The sequence below is a fragment of the Camelus dromedarius genome, chromosome 17 (genome assembly GCF_036321535.1).
Source record: "Camelus dromedarius isolate mCamDro1 chromosome 17, mCamDro1.pat, whole genome shotgun sequence".
Taxonomy (NCBI): Eukaryota; Metazoa; Chordata; class Mammalia; order Artiodactyla; family Camelidae; genus Camelus; species Camelus dromedarius.
This window is the reverse complement of record NC_087452.1, coordinates 40,618,956-40,637,706: the sequence shown is the minus strand read 5'-3', so window position 1 is coordinate 40,637,706 and position 18,751 is coordinate 40,618,956. Positions and strand designations below refer to the sequence as shown.

Sequence of the window (18,751 nt, the reverse complement as noted above, 5' to 3'; positions counted from 1 at the left end):
GCTCTCCGAAGCCTCCAGGGAGGATGGTTCCTTGTCTCTTCCAGCTTCTGGTGGTTGCCGGCAATTCTTGGCATTTATCACTCCAATCTCTGCCTCTTTCTTCACAGTGCCTTCTTCCCTGTCCCTCTGTCCAAATTTTCATCTATTTTTAAGAACACCAGTCATTGGATCAGGGCCCACCCTACTCCAGAATGACATCTTGATTACATCCCCAAAGACCCTATTTTCCAAATAAGGTCACGTTCCTAGGAACTGGGGGTTAGGACTCTAACGTATCTTTCGTGAGGACACAAGGCAACCCATAACACACATATTAAGTTTCAGTTTATACTTTAGGTTTTAGGTTAAAATCAAAATTATAATGTGGGAGAGGACAAAGTAGGATCCTAGTCTCATAGTGGCACCCAAGCCACTGGTGCTTGGTGACCTGTGCGTGTGAGGCCCTGTGCTGGGGCAAGGGACCACTGAGGGCTGGAAATGGTGCCGGGACAGGAACGCAGGGAAGTCACATTGACACAGATGATGGATGGAGTGGCTGCCTCCTGAGAACTTAGCTTCTGAGGCAGAGGGTTCAAGTTTCTCGGCCTCTTCAAACTCCCCTGACCCTCATCTTGGAGTCTGATGCCAGGGAGGGTCCTGCCAGGGGCCCCTGGAAGGGGAGGGAGGGACTGAGATGAGGCCCAGAGGTGTGGCCTTCAACTCAGTACAGATTTGCTCACCTACACGGCAGGTGAATTTCAGCCACGAGAGACCCCTGCTCTTTGTTCTTTTTGGGACAAATAATCTTTAACATCTGGGGAAATAGTCTAATTTTCTCTAAGTATGGGGTAGCACTGAAATTGGCCTTTGTGAACACTGACTCCAGAGGCGTGTGGCCCTGGGGCCTGCATATCCCAGGCCCCAAGAATTTGTTTTTCCCTCTCCTGCAGTCTCCCACAAGTATTCACGTTCAGAAAGGAGGTGGCTGACTAGCTTCAGTTCGCTTTGGAAACATTGCCCGGGGCCCCACCCCCCCCTTTTTAAAAAATTGATTCATTCTTGGCTGCCTCAGACTTAAAGCAAATTATTTAGAGGCGGGGCTTTGTGGGAGTAAACAGTCTTCTGGTGGCTGGAGATAAGGCCCAGTCAGGCAGGAGGCAAAAAGGACAGAGGCAAAGCTTTCAAGCTGCATTACACTCAATTTCCAGCAATATATTATGAAATACTCCCAACAATCACAAGAGTAGAGTAAATGGTACATTGCCCCTTCACTCACATCACTCAAGTGGAGCAGTTATCAGGATTTAGCCACTGTTGCTCACCTCTCCCCTCTCCCCCTCCTTTTTTCTTCCCTTTAATGAAGCTTTGAAAAGCAGATTCCAGACATCATGCCATTTCACCCTTCCACACTTCAGTATGCATCCCTAAAAATGACGGACATTTTTCTTAGATAACTACAACGTTATTATCCCACCTGAAAAAATTAACTTGGTTTTTTTGCTTATCATCCAATACCCAGCCCATACTCGGGTTTCCCTGATTGTCTCAAAAATGATTGTTTACAGTTGGCTTATTTTCAATCAAGATTCAAACAATTCCTGAGATTCTTTCACCAGCTGTTCGAAAGGGTAAGTAATTTTGAGGCAAACCACGATTAGAGTGAGTCAGTTCCTGAGGGCCCAGTCAAGTCAGAGAACCTAGCAATAAGGACTGGGGTGGTGGGGAGGGTTGCAAAGCTGAGATCTTGGACAAGCAGGGCTCGTTCCACGCCCCCAGGCCCAGCAGTGTGCATTTCTAACTTCCTCCTGACTTCAGATTCTCAAATGTCGGCTCTTGTCACCTCGTCGTCTCTAAAAAATTTGGCTCAATGCCATAACCTGTAAGCGTTCTTTCAGCTTCCAAGTTCTCCCCTGCTCCTCGGGAATTACTGTTAGGTAGCTGATAAACCCTCTGGAGTCTGAGATGAGTAGTTCTCAAACTTGGCTGCATACTGGAATCACCTGGAAAGCTTTAAAAATCACTGATTCCTGGGTCAGCCACCCAGAGGTTCTGACGTAATCAGCTTACACTGTGGCCGGGGCACAAGCAGTTTCAAAAGTCCCCCTGGTCTTCGCGCGCCGCCAGAGTAAAGAGCCACGGAGGGAGCACTGCAGGGCCAGCACCACTCAGCTCTGCCAACCCAGCCTCCAAGGGTTAAGGCGGGGAGCTCCGGCGGGCGGAGCGCGGGCGCCAGGGTGAGGGGCGTGGCTCCGCCGGGGGCGGGGCCCGGGCCCGAGCCAGAAGGGAGGCGGGAGCTTCCCCAACGCCTGGGGTTTTGCTCGCCCGGCTTTGGAGGACCCGGCGGAAACCCCTCCACTTTACACAACAAAGAGAAGGTGCGGGAGGCGTGTGAGGCGCCCAGGGCTCAGATTGGTCCCTCCCGCCCGGGCTCTTCAGCATCGTTGGGTGACAATGGAGGGAAGGCCGGGAAGCGGCTGGCGCTCGGAGCCCAACGGTTTGCAGGCGTCTCCCAAGATTCCGCAGACCACGGAGGAACTTCAGAGGCGCTTGCAGGAGACCCTGGACCTGCTGTCCCCGCAGGAGCTGCGCAACTTCTGCGTCATCCTCGAGAAGATGGGAGTGGAGCCGCGCGTGAGCCAGCTGCGGCTGGAGCTGGAGGGCCGCAGCGCGTCGGGGCTGGCCCGGCTGCTCGCCAAGCACTACTGCCCGCCGGCCGCCAAGCGCGTCCTGGTCAAGGTGCTGCAGCAGCTCCCCCGCGCCGACCTGCTGCCGCGCTGGCAGAACGCCGCCGCCGACGGCCGGGGTGAGCGCGCGGGGATGCCCGGGCCGGCGAAGTGGGGAGACCGGAGCCAGGGCTGGGTGCGCGCGGGGTTTCGCCCAGCCGCCCGGGGATTCCCGGGCTGAGGGAGGGGGTGCTGGGGGGGAGGGGCTGAGGGGGAGTGAGGACTGACCGGAAGAGGGTCCAAGGTTAGCGCGGGATTTGGCCCGGGCGCCCAGGTGAGCAGCGGGAGACCGAGATTCACTGGGCCGTGGGGGGAGCCGAGCAAGGAGGATGCCGGCGTGGAGAGACCGAGTGAACGCGCGGCTGGAGGTAGGAACCCGCGGGCAAGCGGGCGGGAGAGACACCATTCCCAGGCGCGGAATCCAAGTGACCATTCGAAGTGGAGCCATTCTGGAGTGAGCTCAGAAATCAGATTGACTCTGCAGGCCTGAGATGCCTTTTTTAAACAAGTACCTCCAAGTGATTATGATGTGGGAGGTTTTTAGATGATTCAGTGAGAAACCCAGGGTTGGAATCCCTTCTGCCACATGTCCACGCCATTAGAACATTTGCCATAAATCTGGGAAGATGTGGCTTAGGATCAAGAAATAATAACAAGTTGGAGGGAGGTTAGGATTTCCCCCCGCAAAATCAATAAATGTTATGTGTGTATACTATGTGAGTGTGTGTATGTGTATAGAGAGAGAGGAAGAGAGAGAGAAAGAGAAAAGCTGCACTTACACTGAATGCATTGAGATAGACACACACTGAATGCATTGAGATAGACACTAAAATGTATCATTGCTGGTCTCAACTCTTCCCAGCTTGAGTTTTGAGGTAGTTGCTCTGCTGACTTTTTTGGATTTGTAGTGGAATGACAACTGTAAACGACCACAGAACATGACCTGTAGGCAGAATAGTGACCCCGTGAAGCCTTAGAGTGTGCCTTTACTGCACCTGCACAGCGCTTGTCATAGTCTCTCCAGGCTTAGTTTATGTATCACTTTTGTTATCACCCCTTTTAGACTGTGAGTGAGTGTCCCGCAGTTGATAAAGTGGTTTTTTTTTTTTTTTTTGGTTTGGTTTGGTTTTTCAGAATCAACCAAACCACACAGTATGATGGCTGCACACTGTAGGCACTCAATAAATACTTGAATTGAATGCTAAGAGATTGTTTAATTAAAAACTTAAATAGGGCCTAGCTCCTTTATTATCATTTTTCTCTTTATTGATGTCTTGGTCTCCTTTTCAGAAAGTGCATGTGAAGTAATGTTAATTGGTCCTTAGTCTTTTCATCTCTGGCCCGGGTCTCCCTGCCCCTGAACCTGACTAGGGTGTCAGGGAGTTCTGCTAAGTTTCCATCCTCATGAGTTTGTGAGAGGGTGTTCATAATCCTAGAAATCCTAAAATGAGACTGAAGCCTGATGGATCCCAAAACCTGAGAGGCAACGGGATTCCTTGGAAGGTGCTTTCTATTAACCGGAATGACAGCAGATCTTGATTAAAAAGAGAAAAAATGGGGAAAAAATGGTCTTTTTTTCTGTTTTGTTGTCTTTTCATGAAAATTCATTCAGGGATTCCACGAAAGATTCCAAAGAGAAGCTATGACTGCGTGGAGGATGAATTGGTAAGTATCTTGACTCTCACTCTAACACTACGCGTTGGTCAGCAAAGATAGTATTTAGTCACCATTTAAACATTTTTTGTGCTGCTTCTGTTGGGTTAAAGGCAATTACCTGCATGGTTGCCTCAAAGGGTCAGATCGCCCTGCTTTCTGTTATAAATAGTAAAAGCAAAACATTTAGCCAGTTAAAACCACTTTGCATGTATTAACCAAATGAGGTAAGCACTGTCATTATCTCCTTTTGCCAAATCAAGGGAAAAACTGAGGCACTGCAGACTGTATGGCCTTCGGCAACTACGTGAACTACTGGCTTTCACTTTCATTGCATAAATTATTTGTATGTTTCAGAGAAACACTTTCTTCAAAATGTAACCTTAATACTATTATTCTACCTTAATCTTGGCAAAGATGTAGTTAGCCTTCAGAGTTCCTTGACTGGTTCCTCTGTCCTTTATAGCTGGATTGTTCAAGTCAGGGTCTGATTGAAACAAGGTCTACACAGTTACATTTGATGGTTTGTCTCGTAAGACTCTTAATTTACGATACGTCTCCCCTTAACTTATTTTCTTGTTTGTTGATGAACCTAGGTTATTTGTCCTGTAGAATGTCCCACATTCTGGACTTTGATAATTGTAGCCTTGGGTTGTCATTTACCATTTTCCTTAAACAGGTAGTGGCGGCTAGGTATAGGAGTTTAAAAATGGGATTGGCCTCTTCGTCCTAGTTTGAGAAAGGCATTTGAAGTAATTACAAATCAAGTCATGCCTCCCTTCCAGAACTGATAAGAGTGGAAATCAGTATTGTGCTCCTGCCCTGCACTGGGAAACCTCATCATTCATCCCAGAAAAAAACTCATTGCACATATATGATGTATTTGAATTTCTGAGTTTGGTTTGGTTGAAATATTGTTTCTTGGCTTTCCTTGGAAACAGGACTATTATGACCTGAGTGGCAAGAGGAAGGCCTTCCTGATGTGTGAAATGAGGAACAGGCCAGGTGCTGAGCAGGACGTCCTACTGATGGAGGAGTGGCTTGACCAGTGCCAGTTTGAACATACATTGTGCATCAATCCCGACAAAATGGTAACAAGTTTAAAAAAAAAAAAAAAAAAGGAAAAATTGTAGCTTGGATATTATAACCTTCCTTCCTTTTTTTGTTACTTTTTTTTAGTCCTTTATATTTGGTTAGAACCAGGTCCTGCAGAGCAATGGACTTATTATGTCCCGATGAAATTCTTACCCAGCTTTACCTGTTGGGTACAGATGCTTTTGTCATCTTAAGTGTGTGATACTCCAGTTTCCCTTCTAGTCAAGCAGGAACCTCTTGGGTACCAGTCTTGGCTAGGGCTGTGCAGTTAGTGGAGAGGGAACCCCAGAAGGTGTCTTTTTAAGCAAGATGGGCAAGGAGTCCCAAGGACAAGCTGTGAGTCAGAGTAGGCAAGGTCCAGAGCATTTGGGATCAGGAGGACCTCGGAGACAGCTGTGAGAGGTCAGCAGGAAGCCAGGCCAGAGGGATCCCAGCAGCATTGGAGCCCAGGGGCTTTGAAAGGTCCTTAGGGGGACTCACTTGGAACCATGGGAGGGGCGGGGAGAGGGACTGCTGAGAGCCCTGGGCACAATTGCATTGTGATTTAACACAGGAAGAAATGAGGTTGAAGAGTGTTGGTGGGTAGGTGGGTGGATGGGAACTTCATTTTGACCTCTCTGACCCTTACCTGAGTCCTGGCCTGGCCCTGCCCAGAATTGGGGTTGATAACAGAGGAGAGTTCTTCGTAGATCCCAGGAGTCACTGCCAGTGAATATTAAGGGACTGCCCAGCAGAAGGGCTATGAAAGGAGTGGTGCACTGACAGGGTTGGAATCCTGTCTCTTAGTAGCTGTTACCTTAAATCTGGGTTTCCACTGAGGGTTATTTTGTCCCCCTGGAGGACATTTGACAATGTCTGGACACGTTTTTGGTTGTCACAACTGGAGGGTGCCATTGGCATCCAGTGTAGAAGCCAGGGTAGAAGGTGGGGGTGCTCCTGAGCACCCTACAGTGCGCAGGACAGCTCCCACAGCAGTCACCCGACACAACGTGTCAATAGTGCGGAAGTTCTAGAAATTCTGCCGTACATTCATTCACTGCTTATCTCTAAAATGGGGGTGATCTTATCTCTAAAATGGGGGTGATGATAGTCATTTATCTTGTAGGGCTGTGGTGAGGAGAAATGTATATAAAAGTCCTCAGAATAGTAGCTGGCTTATAGTAAGGACTCAGCAAATTTTGATTTTGTTATTTCAAAACTAAAAATAGACTCCTTCCTGTTTCTCACAGACTGTACCAGAATCTCTTCCACATTACATGATTTTTTTTTAATCCAGTCCTGTCCATTCAGATGATAGATATTGTCAGTATTGTTTTGATTTATTCTCCCAAAGGTCCAGAAGTACCTCTTTGTCTGCAGCCTATCAACATTTATTTGTAAATATTTAGCAATCTTACTGGCAAAATTATTTCACTGTTCTTTTGTTTGTTTTGTTTTGAGGGGAAATTAGGTTTATTTATGTATTTACTTTAATTTTTTTAAACGGAGGTACTGGGGATTGAACCCCGGACCTCATGCATACTAAGCATGTGCTCCACCACTGAGCTAAACCCTCCCCACCATACTTCACTGTTTTAAGTTTCATTTTCCTGATTATTAGTTGGGTTGAACTTATTTTTGTCACTTTTTTTTTCTCCTTCTGCAAATTACTTGTTTGTATCCTTTGCCCTGTCTTTGCTTCCTAAGGAAAGGATTTTCTTTTTCTTTTTCTTATTCTGTAGCTCTTGTTCCTGGATTTTAGACAACGTAGAGTGCAGATATTTTTCTCCTACCTTGTTACTTGCTTTTTGACTTTCTGTTGTCCTGGAATGGAAGTCAATGGAAGTCTTTTAGTTTTTGTGACTAAACTTGTCCATCTTTCTGTTTGTTGGCTCCTTGGGTTTTGGGTTTTGACTAAACCCCATGCCTTCCCAACTTAAAAATGTCTTTAAATATTTTTCTGTGATATTTTATGTTTAAGGTTAGTCTTCCACTCACTGGAATTTTATTTTTGGAACAGTGAGGTGGGAGTTCTCACTTTATTCCAAGTGCATAGCCATCTCCCTGTTGATGATACATCCCTTCCCCACATATGTGAAATTCCACTCTTATCGTGAACTAAACCCCTATGTATACTTGGATCGACTTCTGGATTCTAAAATATTCCATTCATGTGTTTGTTTATAGTTGCCAGTACTTCGCTGTTTTACTCACCATGGTCTTACAGTATATTTGAATGTTGGTTAGGACCTAGTCCCCACTCATTGGGTTTTTCGTTGTTTTATTTTTTCACTTCTGAATGTTCTCTGTTATTGTTCTTTTTTTTTTTTTTGTGGCGGGAGGAAATCAGGTTTGTTTGTTTATTTATTTATAATATCTAACAGAGGTATTGGGGATTGAACCCAGGACCTAATGCATGCTGGGCACACACTCTGCCACTGAGCTAAACCCTTCCCTGCCCCCTCTGCTATTACTTGAGCGTCTGTTCTCTGTGACCTTGAGAACCATCTCGTTAAGTTTGCCAGAAATCCTTTGAGATTTTGATTGACATGACACTGAATTGAGATTAATTTGGAGTTAGTTGGCAGATCGATAGCATTCGGTCATCTCAATTCAAAGCATCAGCTGGGAGGAAGGGATGGCGGGAAACTTAATCTGGGATAGACTAAATTAACTTCAGTCCTGGTTTTGTTTTGTTTGTGTGTTTCCCTGGGAGGGGATAATTTGGTTTATTTATTAATTTTTTAATGGAGGTACTGGGGATTGAACCCAGGACCTTGTGTGTGCTAGGCACACACTCTACCACTGAACTATACCCTCCCCCTAGTGTCTCCTGGTTTGTTTATGTTGCCTCTTAAAGTTTTTTTTTAAATAATTTTCTTCATTTAGGTAATCTGCATTTCTTGTTAGGTTTATTCCTACTATTGTTTAAGTTTTGTTGTGACCATGAGTGGATCCTTCTTCCACTCTGTGATTTGAGTGATTATTGCTGGGTAATTGGGGAGCTATAAATCTTTGTAAATTAATCTTGCATCTGATCGACTTGCTGACCTCTAGTTCTAATAGTTTTTAGTTGATAATTTTATATTTCTAGATAATCATATTATCTGTAATTCATGAGGTTTGGTTCTTTGTTTTCAATATTTAAAATCATTTCATTTTTACTTTATTGAAATGGCTGGGGTCTTTGTTACAGCACGTATGAGGCTAGTGAGAGCAGTCAATTCGTGTCTCTTTAGTGGGATGATTTTAAGGACGTCTTCTCATAGATTTGGGCAGGTGGATGTGACGGGGTAAGCTCAGTTCCCTTCCATTTCTAGCTTATTGAGGGAATTAATTTTATAAAATAAGTTAATATAAAATAAGTACATTAACTTTTTGGGGGAGCTATAATCCTGTTGTATTTTGTGGTAGAGAATCATAAATGCCCTCATTTTGTCAAACAAGAACCACTGGTACAAGAAGAAATCATATGAATTCTGAAAACAATCAAAAGGGAAATGACAAGTCATACTGACTCTGTTGGAGAAGTAGGTATTTTCAAATTTGTCATCTCTTTGGATCACCTTGTAAAGGGACCATCTCTGGCACTTCTGATTTTTTTCCTACCTCCAGTACTTTTTAATATGTTATCCTATTTTACAGGAATTACTTGAAAAAATAACCTCATTCCGTGATGGGCTAAATGAAATTAAAGATGACATCGGCTGTTGCCTTGTTACTCTTATGTCCCATGGAGAAGAAGGCTTTATTAGAATGAAAGATGGTGGAAAAGTCAGCTTGGAAGGCATTTTTGAAATGTTTAACAATAAAAATTGTCCAGCACTTCAAGAGAAACCAAAAATCTTTATAATCCAGGCCTGCAGAGGAGGTAAGTGGAGGCTTCTCTGTGATAGTCCTGGGTCTAGGAAATTCTCATATCGATGGTTGAGGAAAGAAAATTAAGTTTAAAATATTATTTATTTTACATTAGAGGACCCTCAGCTCATGTAACTTTAGTTGTGGCGCACAGGAGGGACTTTGAGCTGGGAGGAGGGGATGGAGGGGAACTTACCTGGGATAGACTCGTTAACTCAGGCTGAGGGAGAGTCCAAGTCATCGACCTCATGAAGGTAGGTCAGGGAGCCTCACATTCTGAGAGGGTGGCGGGCAGTTTCCAGGGGATGTCCCACCATTTATGTGATTCCAGGTCGCTGGTGGGACTGACATCTGAATTATGCAACGTTGGTGGCTATTTCTCTCTCTGATGGAGATACAAGCGTGTTGTGACTTTCGTTAAAGATTACTGGTGTCGGTGTCAATGGTGTATGATTGTAGTTTGTATTTTAATTCCTCAAACAACAGAGAGAAGAGACAGTGGTGTTGAAACGGATGATGAACCCATGGACTCTGACGACGGATCAAAGAAGAGGCGGCTGCCTACCTTCAGTGATTATTTCATCATCTATCCCACCCAGGCAGGTAAGACAGAGCAGGCACATGACACTGAGGTACGGTCCTTCCTCCCGAGGGTTTAGGTTGTTCCTAATGATTTTTAAAATCTTAAAAAAAAAAAATTATCTGTTCTTTACAAATTGATGTGTGTAAGGAGAAATTTTCATTAACCCATCCATCTCCCTTTAGACACTGTTCTACCGTTAGACATGGAAGATTTACATCTTACTGTTCATCTCTTCCAGGATGACACCAACCTCTTAGCAAAGGATAAATAAATAAAGTAAATAAAATCATCTGTTCTCATGTGAAAAAGATCTCGTCCCCAAAGCCAGCTCTGTCGCTTGCTGTCTTTGAGACCTTCGATATCCCTTAGCCTCTAGATATGTGGGTTTGTGTATGCAAAACAAGAGAGATAAAATTAATCATTGTCATTGGGATGCTGTATAAATTAAATTACCTAATGCAGATGTTGTGCTTATAATAACTGGCATGATAAGTTTTAAAAAAATTAACATTATTACCAATATGTTATGCTGATAAACATTATTATCATTATTATTACTATTACTCCTAAATACTTAAAATCCAAAAGAATCTTACATGCTAAAAGGGCAGACTTGATTCAGTCGTGAAGGGAAACAGGAAAATGTAGAAAATATACAGTAAGTGGTCAAGGACATTTATTTAGCTGTTTTTTTTTTTTTTTTAATCTTTTTTTGGGGGGGGTGAAGGGAGGTAATTATGTTTGCTTATTTATTTATTATTTTTTTAATGGAGATACTGGGGTTGCACCCAGGACCTCATGCATGCTAAGCACACACTCTACCACTAAGCTATACCCTCTCCCCCATTTAGCTGTTTCTATCTTGACTTTACTTTCTTCCAAAAGGATTAAAGTAGTTTACAAATATACACACAACTCAAGATAAAGTGTTAGAGAAGGAATAGAAGCAAAGGAAAATAAGAAAAGTGACGTAAAAGGAAAATGTCCCCATTAAAATTAGATGTAACTTTATTCGCCCAGGAGAGATGGAAGTATATGTCCTGATTGGGGGAGGGTTTAGCTCAAGTGGTAGAGTGCATGCTTGGCATGCATGAGGTCCTGGGTTCAATCCCAGTACTGCCTCTAAACATAAATAAACCTAACCCCACCCCCAATGCATACATACATACATGCATACATACATACATACATAAATGCCATATGTCCTGATGGACGCTTGCACACAAATGTTCATAGCAGCTTTATTTGAAAGAGTCAAAGGCTGGAAACAAACCAAATGACCATCAATGGGTAAAAGAATAAATAAATCGCAGTATATCATACATGAGCTACTACTCAGTAATAAAGAGAAATGAACACTTGATGCATGTGACAGCATAGATGTCAGAATAATCCTGCTGACAGAAAGAAACCAGACAAAATAGATACCGTATGGTTCCGTGTACATAACATTCCTGATGATGCAATCTAATCCGTAAGACAGCAAATCAGTGGTGCTTGGAGATGGAGCGGGAAGGACAGATGACAGGGGCATTGGAGGAGGCTGACTGGTATGTTCATTATCTTGATAGTGGTGATGACTTCGCAGAAGTATGTCAAAACTTACTAAATTGATTGCTTAAAATATGTACAGATGATTGTCAATTATCAATTCGACTTTAATAAATCTGTAAAAAATTTTTGAAAGTTAGGTATGAGACAAGCATGCCAACCTTCCTACTACCCTAGCCAATGCATTGAGATAAGAAAAGAGGGATAAGGATCGATATTCTGAAAGTCAATCGTTTTGAATACAGTGGCAATAACGACTTAGAACATATAATAGAGAAGATAAAAGATACCATATTATTTTTTCTTACTTTAGTGAGTGATGTCTAGAAATGACTAACAAAAGATGAACAAGAACTTTATTAGAGAAAATGATAGGACATTCCTGAAAGATGTAAAGGAAGACCTGAATCAAGGGTGAGAAATACTATGCTCATGGTGGGAAATTTCAGTATCATGAAAAAGACAAGTTTTTTTTTTTTTTCTAAATTTGTAAATTGAATTCTATAGTGTTTTCATGGCATTTGACAAACTAATCACAACATTATTATGGAACTGTTAAGGATCAAACAAGGAACCTTGAGCTCCAACTTTGAATGAATTTTGTGACTATGTGCTGGCCTATTTATGTTTGAGGAGTAGAGATCAGCTTTGAATGAAAGAACTAAAAATCTCTGCCTCCATGGAGCCTGTGTTCCAGCAGAGGAGACAGACAGTAAACACGGAAAATAGATACTGTGTTACTTTATGATTCTGTTTGTATAATGTTCAAAAACAGGCAAAGCTAAGCTATGGTGGTAGAAGTTAGTGTGCTGCTTGCCCTTGGAGGTGCACAATGTTTGGAGTGGTAATGACCAGAGCTGGCAAGAAGGAGACTTCTGTATATCTATATTTTTTATTGAAGTATAGTCAGTTAACAATGTTGTGTCAATTTGTGGTGTACAGCATAATGCTTCCATCACACATGAACATATATTCATTTTCATATTCTTTTTCACCATAAGAAGGAAACTTCTGGAGTGCTGGTATCATCTTGTTTCTTGGTGAGGATGCCAGTTATGTGAGTGTGTTCACTGCATGAAAATGTATTGAACTATCATATACCCACATGCTTTGTGCACTTCTCCGTACAATGGTTACCCTTTGGTGAAAAGTTTACCAAGGGGGATGGGTGGATAGCTCAGTGGTAGAGAGCATGCTCAGCTTGCATGAGGTCCTGGGTTCAAACCCCAGCACCTCCATCAAAATTTTACTAAAAATAAAATATGTTGGATGGTGATATGTGCTATGGAGAAAAATAATGTAGGAACAGGGGAGAGGGAGTATTGGGGGTAGAGTGGGGATTGTAGTTTTAGAAAGAGATGCATAGGGATGGTCCTACTGAGAAATTGATCATTCGTGGAGGACGTGGAGGATATGAGAGAGTGAGCTATGCAGGTATTTGAGAGACTTTGTCTTGTACGATACGAATACTCAGTGAAAGCAGTAACCAAGGCTTCGTGTCAGCCTGTGTGTAGGCAAACAGATCCTTGGGATAGAACAGAGAACCTTGAGGTAGAACCAAATATAATGACAAAAAACCACTTCTAGTCAATGGTGAACGAATGGACCGTCCAATAAATAGTGAAGGGAAAACTGGCTTCTCAATGGGAGAAAAACAAAAACTTATTTTCCTATTTCTCGGCATAGGGTTCCTTGTGTTTTTAATCATGTGAAATCTCTATCTCTAGTTCTGTTCCCTTGTTGACCTCTAATATTTGTGGCTTTCTCTTATTCTTTTTCAGTCTTGCCAGTAGTTTATTTATTTAATTAAGAACCCATTTTTAGTTTTCTTAATCGCCTCTGGGATTATGTTTGTTCTTGATTTCATTTAATTTTGGCTCATATTTTCATTTTTTTCTCCATTTTTGAGTTTTATTCCACTCTTAATTTCCCAACATTTTCAGTTAAGTACTTGGGTCATTATTTTCTACCTTTAAAAAAAATAAGCATTTTAAAACCTATAATTTCCCTCGAAGTACTGCCTTCACTGTATCTTTTTTATTTTAATGTGTAACATTTTTATCCTTCAGTTCTAAGGATTCTTAAATTTCCTTTGTTCTTTTACCCAGTAATTTAGAAATACGCCTCTAAATTTCTGGCATGGGGATTTTTAAAGTTACCCTTTTTTTAATTGATGTCTAATTTGTGCTGTGAACTGAGAAAGAATATGGACTATGATACCAATTTAAAAACTGTTGAGACTTGATTTATGTCTTTATCAGTAGTAAGTTTTTAATGGCTATCAGTCTGTCATAGTCTATATATGCTTAAGAATATGTGTTCCTTTCTTGAGTACATATTTCTATATATTTCTGCTAGTTAAGTTTAATTGTATTGTCCCAATGTTTTCTGTCTGCTCAACCTGCCAATAGTTGAGATGTTTAGTTAATACGTCAGGTTATCATGGTGGACACTGTCAGTTTCTTCTGTAGTTCTATTGTCTATTTTTGTTTTCTTTATAGATTTTGAGGCGACTTTAATAGAGGCGTATGATTTTAGAATTGACTTTGTGATGAAATAAATATTTTAATCATTGTTTGATGAACGTACTATCCCAAATAGTGCTTTTTCTTGGTATTAGTTTGTTTTGTCTGATATTAATATAGATACCCCAGTATTCTGTCCTGTATCTGCCTGGTATATCTCCTTCAGATCTCGTTCTGTTAGCCTTTCTGGGCCCTTACGTTTTAGGTGGTTTCTTTTGAACAAAATATAGATGCATACTGTTTTTAATCCAGTCTGATATTATCAATCTATTTACTGGTGAGTTAGGACAATTTATCCTTCTTGTGACTATTGATATATTTACACTTTTACCAGTTTACTTTGTGCTATTTATTTTTATTTGCTTTTTCCCCCTCCTTTTTTGCTCTTTTTTCAAAATTGAAGTACAGTTGGTCTGTGCGATATTATGTTAGTTTTTTATTGATTATGAGTTTAGTTTGTTATTGTTACATTTTTCTCCGTCTACTGACTTGGAACGTATGCAGCTTACATCTTTCCTTCTCATGGTTTCCCGTGAAATTTTATACATGTGCACTTAGTCTAAAGTTAATAAAAACCTTATCCTTACTCCCTGAAGATACACGGAACCTCAGAACACGAATTCTCATCCCCTTCCACACTTAAGTGCTGTTGTTTAACATTTATTTCTATCCTTTATTTTTTGTACCTTTATTTTTATGAAATTATTTATGTATTCTTACACACCTCCTTCCACCCTGATTTTCTTCTGAGTTAAGTCAATAATTCAACTTTTTTTTTTAATTTGCAGGGGGGAGGTAATTAGGTTTATTTATTTAGTTAGTTTTCGATCGAGGTACTGGGGATTGAACTCAGGACCTCCTGAACGCTAAGCCTACACTCTACCACTTGAGCTATACCCTCCCCCGAGAGCATGCAGTTTTGATATTTCCATTGAATTTTCACACTAGACAGTCATGTTTCATCTTTCTTTAATCTAACAATAAAAATAATTTCAGTAGATAAACTTTTGAGAACCCCCAAATAAATTCTATCTGGCTGTATTCAGGGCTATTTAGCTTAAAATGCTATAGCAAAAGTCATCAAAAAAAATTAAAAAGGGATAAATAAAGCAAATATGACAAAATAACTCTTGAATCTGAGGGATGATTATATGTTGTTGAACTGTTGTTTCTATTTTTGTGGATATTTGAAAACTTGTATTTTAAAACTACATCTAAGAAGAATGTCCTCTGGAGGGGTTATGTGCTATTGGTCACATGAGTCCCCTTGGGAGGGGTGGGGGCTCAGGTGCTTCTGCCTGTGATTGTGTCTTAATGCATGTATTTCTGTATTCTCAGTTCAAAGCCATTTGCTAGGTTTTACTTTTATTTATTTGTTTGTTTATTAATTTATTTTAATGGAGGTACTGGGGATTGAACTCACGACCTTGTGCATGCTAGGCACATGCCCTACCACTGAGCTATACCCTTCCCCTTCTAGGTTTTAACTGTGGGTAAAATAACAAGTTTGCTGCGAGTAGAGGAGGAAATGGAGAAAATGTTGGGGTTTGTTTTTTTGTTTTTTTGGGTTTTTTTGCCTTTGTAGATCATGTTGCTTTACGTGACCCCCACACCGGCTCTGTGATGATCAGAACAATGACTGATGTCTTTAAACAGTATGGAAATAAGTGGCACATCGCTGACTTCTTCACCAAGGTAAGTAAATTCCAACGAACATGTGGTCCATTCAGTCTAAAGCTAATGCATTTGATGAGAACATGATTTCACATGTTCCTGTAATAACCCTTTTTTTCCCCTACCCCTATGTTACTTCTCTCTGCTTCCCAATATTTTGTTCTCTGTATCTGTAAGTCTGCTTCTTTTTCATTTTATTCACCAGTTGTATTTTTCAGATTCGATATGTAAGTGATATCATTACAATAATCATCTTTCTCTGCCTGACTTATTTTACTTAGCATAACATCCTCCAAGTCCATCCATGTTGCTGCAAATGGCAAAATTTCATTCTTTTTAACGGCTGAGTAATATTCCATTGCACATAAATACCACATCTTCTTTATCTATTCATCTGTCGATGGACATTTAGGTTGCTTCCATACCTTGGCAATTGTAAATAGTGAACATTGGGGTGCATGTATCTTTTCAAATTAGTGTTTTTGTTTTTTACGGATATATACCCAGGAGTGGAATTGCTGGGTGATATGGTATGAACACTGTTCATTTTCCAAGCACTTGCTGCATAAACACTAGCAAGAAAGTCCCAAGATGGGCGTGATGTGACCTTTGCATTAAAGGCATTTGTAGCTTAGTGAGGTAGTAGATGATAGTCGAGCTTACAGCCAACCCGGAAATTATAGAGCTGTTCAGTACTTTGGACATAACATAATCCCACCCTTTCATTTTGCCATGATTTAGCAATGCTCAGAGAAGGTTAATATCTTGCCTGGTACTACCCAGGGGCGAGCTGAGACTCAGACCTGTGCACTTGCCATGCTGCCTTCCAGGCAGTTGGTGGGACGTGGGTTATGCTTACATTATTTTCCTGGTGCAGCCAGAATAATTCTGCCACCTCCTTCTGTGGGGTTTACTCAGAGGCTTTTGCCGAGGGTTTTCCATTCTTTTGGACAGTTTGTGCTTTTCTCTTACAGGTGAACAACAGAGTGGTTCACCAGGAATTTAATCTACGTCGTGAACCAGTAAAAGTGTCACTTGTAATGGAATCAACTTTAACTAAATTTGTATACTTTTGACATCAGGAAGAATTTAAACATAAGGCCTGCTTTACAATAGACTCTGTAAAGAGCCGTGAGCTTTTGTAGCATTGTACTAATGGTTACCATTTGGCATTATTCTTGTCACTAGTATTTCTCCAATTTGTTTCGTATATGTATACATTATTTTTCTAAGATTTCACTGCTTCTTTGATACTTGTAAATAATTTGATTTTTTTTTTAAATCACTGTTTTCTGGAAAAAGGACTTTTTCCTGAACCGTTATCCAAACAGACATGCAGGTCCATTTGTGTACTGTTTTTATCACGTGTTTCTCTTGCTGATGACACCCCGTCCTCTCCGTACTCAGTTTGGTGCTGGGGTTAAGCCTCGTTTTCCTGGCTTAGTCAAGAATTGCCTTTGGTCTTGTCCTCTGTTTCACCTTCTTTCCCCAGATTGCTGTCTGCTGCCGGTCTGATCTCCTCTGACTCTGTAAACCATTCTCAGGTCTTACCTGGAGGCCTCTGTGCCCTGGATGCCTTCATGTTGTTACCTTCTGCCCACTTCTGAGCTGCCTCCTTGCTGCCTCATACCTTCCAACTGCTGTTTTCTCTTCTGGAACCCCTTGTTCTGCCCCACCTAGGTAAGTCCTTTCTGTCCTTCAGAGTTTGGGTCAAGCATAACTTGTACAGGGAAGCTTTCCATAACCCCTCATGCTAGGGCGGCCCTTTCTGAGTGCCCCGCGACCCTCTGCTCCCCTTCTGTGCACTGGAAGGACTGTAGTGGCTGTTAAATTTCTCTCTCCAGTTCAGTCCATGTGTCTCAATCATTGCTGCATCCTAGCTTCCATCCGTGCCTTTGGGCACAGAGAAGCCATGTGATGAATGTTTGGTGAATGACTGGTCCCTGCCTTTTCATCATCTTCTCCATCCTCAGACCTGGCCTCATCACTTCTGCCACCTGCTACTCATCCGCACATACTCATGGCCGGTTGAACTCAACAAGCTGAAAATTAACCTAAGTTTCCCCTAAATCTCTTCATAAAACCCATCGCATTGTTAATAATCCTTTCACTCCCCACTGCCTGCAGGGAAGTCCCCTAGGACAATAGTCCTAGTCTTTCTCGGCCAGGCTTAGTCTACACTGCCAGCATACTGCCAGTTTGTCCTGGGTCTTGGCCACACCAGATAATTCGCCCTTCCCTTACTAATCATCTCTCGCAGAATCGGGCTTGTGGATTAATGAATGTGAATGAACACTCTTGGATATGTTACCATATCATAGTTCCCTCTCCCCTTTCTCCTGAAAGGCCCTTCATTCTCCCTGAATGCTTCCTCTATATCGTGCATTCTTCAGGGTGTAACCTGGGTCCCATCCCACTGTAAAGAAAACCTGTATGTAGACTGGTATTTTTAGACTAACAGACTGTGGTTGAGTATGAGTTTTAACTGTAACTGTGTTCTAACTTTTGGTGTAACTCTGGGCTGTGTTTGGACCTCGGTTTTCTCATTTGTATAAAAGGAAATTTAGCTTAGCAACTCTGAGAACTCATCCCACTGGACTTCAGTGACCTTTGACTTCTTAGGGAACTCGCGCCTGAGCAGCTGCAGATGTGGCTGTTCCTGGACCTGGGGGTTCAAGATGGCAGTTGCATAAGACTGTTGGGCCTGCGTGAGGATGCAGGTGTTTAGTGGGATTGCTCTGAAGACTGAAAGCCAAACTGACTGAAGCAATCTGGATTCTCCAGGCCTGTCTTCATTTCAGGGATTAATTGTGTCCTTTTTAGTTAATATGATTTATTAAGTATAAATACATGTGATTTAATTTTTAAGCTTTTGAGTTCTGATATTTGATCTGTAGCTTTGGTTTTGTGTAGAGCATTAAAATGTCTGTGGTTCAGAAAACATGAACATCAGGTCAGGCTTCTCTTTTCACTTGGATCCTAGAGGATTTCCAGACACAGAGGCTCGTTTCAGGGGGAACAGCAAAAGGTGCAACAGCAACAGCTTTCATTTCCTGGGAGAGGTTACGTGACTTGTTCAGTCACAGCTGGCATGTGATGAAGCTGAAATTCCAATGCATGAACTAATAACA

At 41.9% G+C, this 18,751-nt stretch overlaps 1 protein-coding gene across 1 annotated transcript; it reads left to right on the top strand.

Annotated features, from left to right (window-relative positions):
* Nucleotides 1-2,229: 2,229 nt before the first annotated feature.
* LOC105084636 (caspase-14) lies at nt 2,230-18,567 on the top strand. Its single transcript, XM_031470012.2, has 7 exons — nt 2,230-2,782; nt 4,315-4,367; nt 5,297-5,446; nt 9,075-9,300; nt 9,774-9,890; nt 15,532-15,641; nt 16,595-18,567. Exons 1-7 carry the CDS (start codon nt 2,431-2,433, stop codon nt 16,694-16,696), a joined length of 1,110 nt encoding a protein of 369 aa, XP_031325872.1. The 5' UTR covers nt 2,230-2,430; the 3' UTR covers nt 16,697-18,567.
* The last annotated feature ends 184 nt before the right edge of the window (nt 18,568-18,751 follow it).

Excerpts from the sequence above, each read along its gene's own strand:
- LOC105084636 (XM_031470012.2), top strand. The coding sequence starts at position 2,431 with ATGGAGGGAAGGCCGGGAAGCGGCTGGCGCTCGGAGCCCAACGGTTTG. Across the intron at positions 2,783-4,314 it reads CGCCGCCGCCGACGGCCGGG|GGATTCCACGAAAGATTCCA; the intron begins GTGAGCGCGCGG and ends AAATTCATTCAG. Across the intron at positions 4,368-5,296 it reads ACTGCGTGGAGGATGAATTG|GACTATTATGACCTGAGTGG; the intron begins GTAAGTATCTTG and ends CCTTGGAAACAG.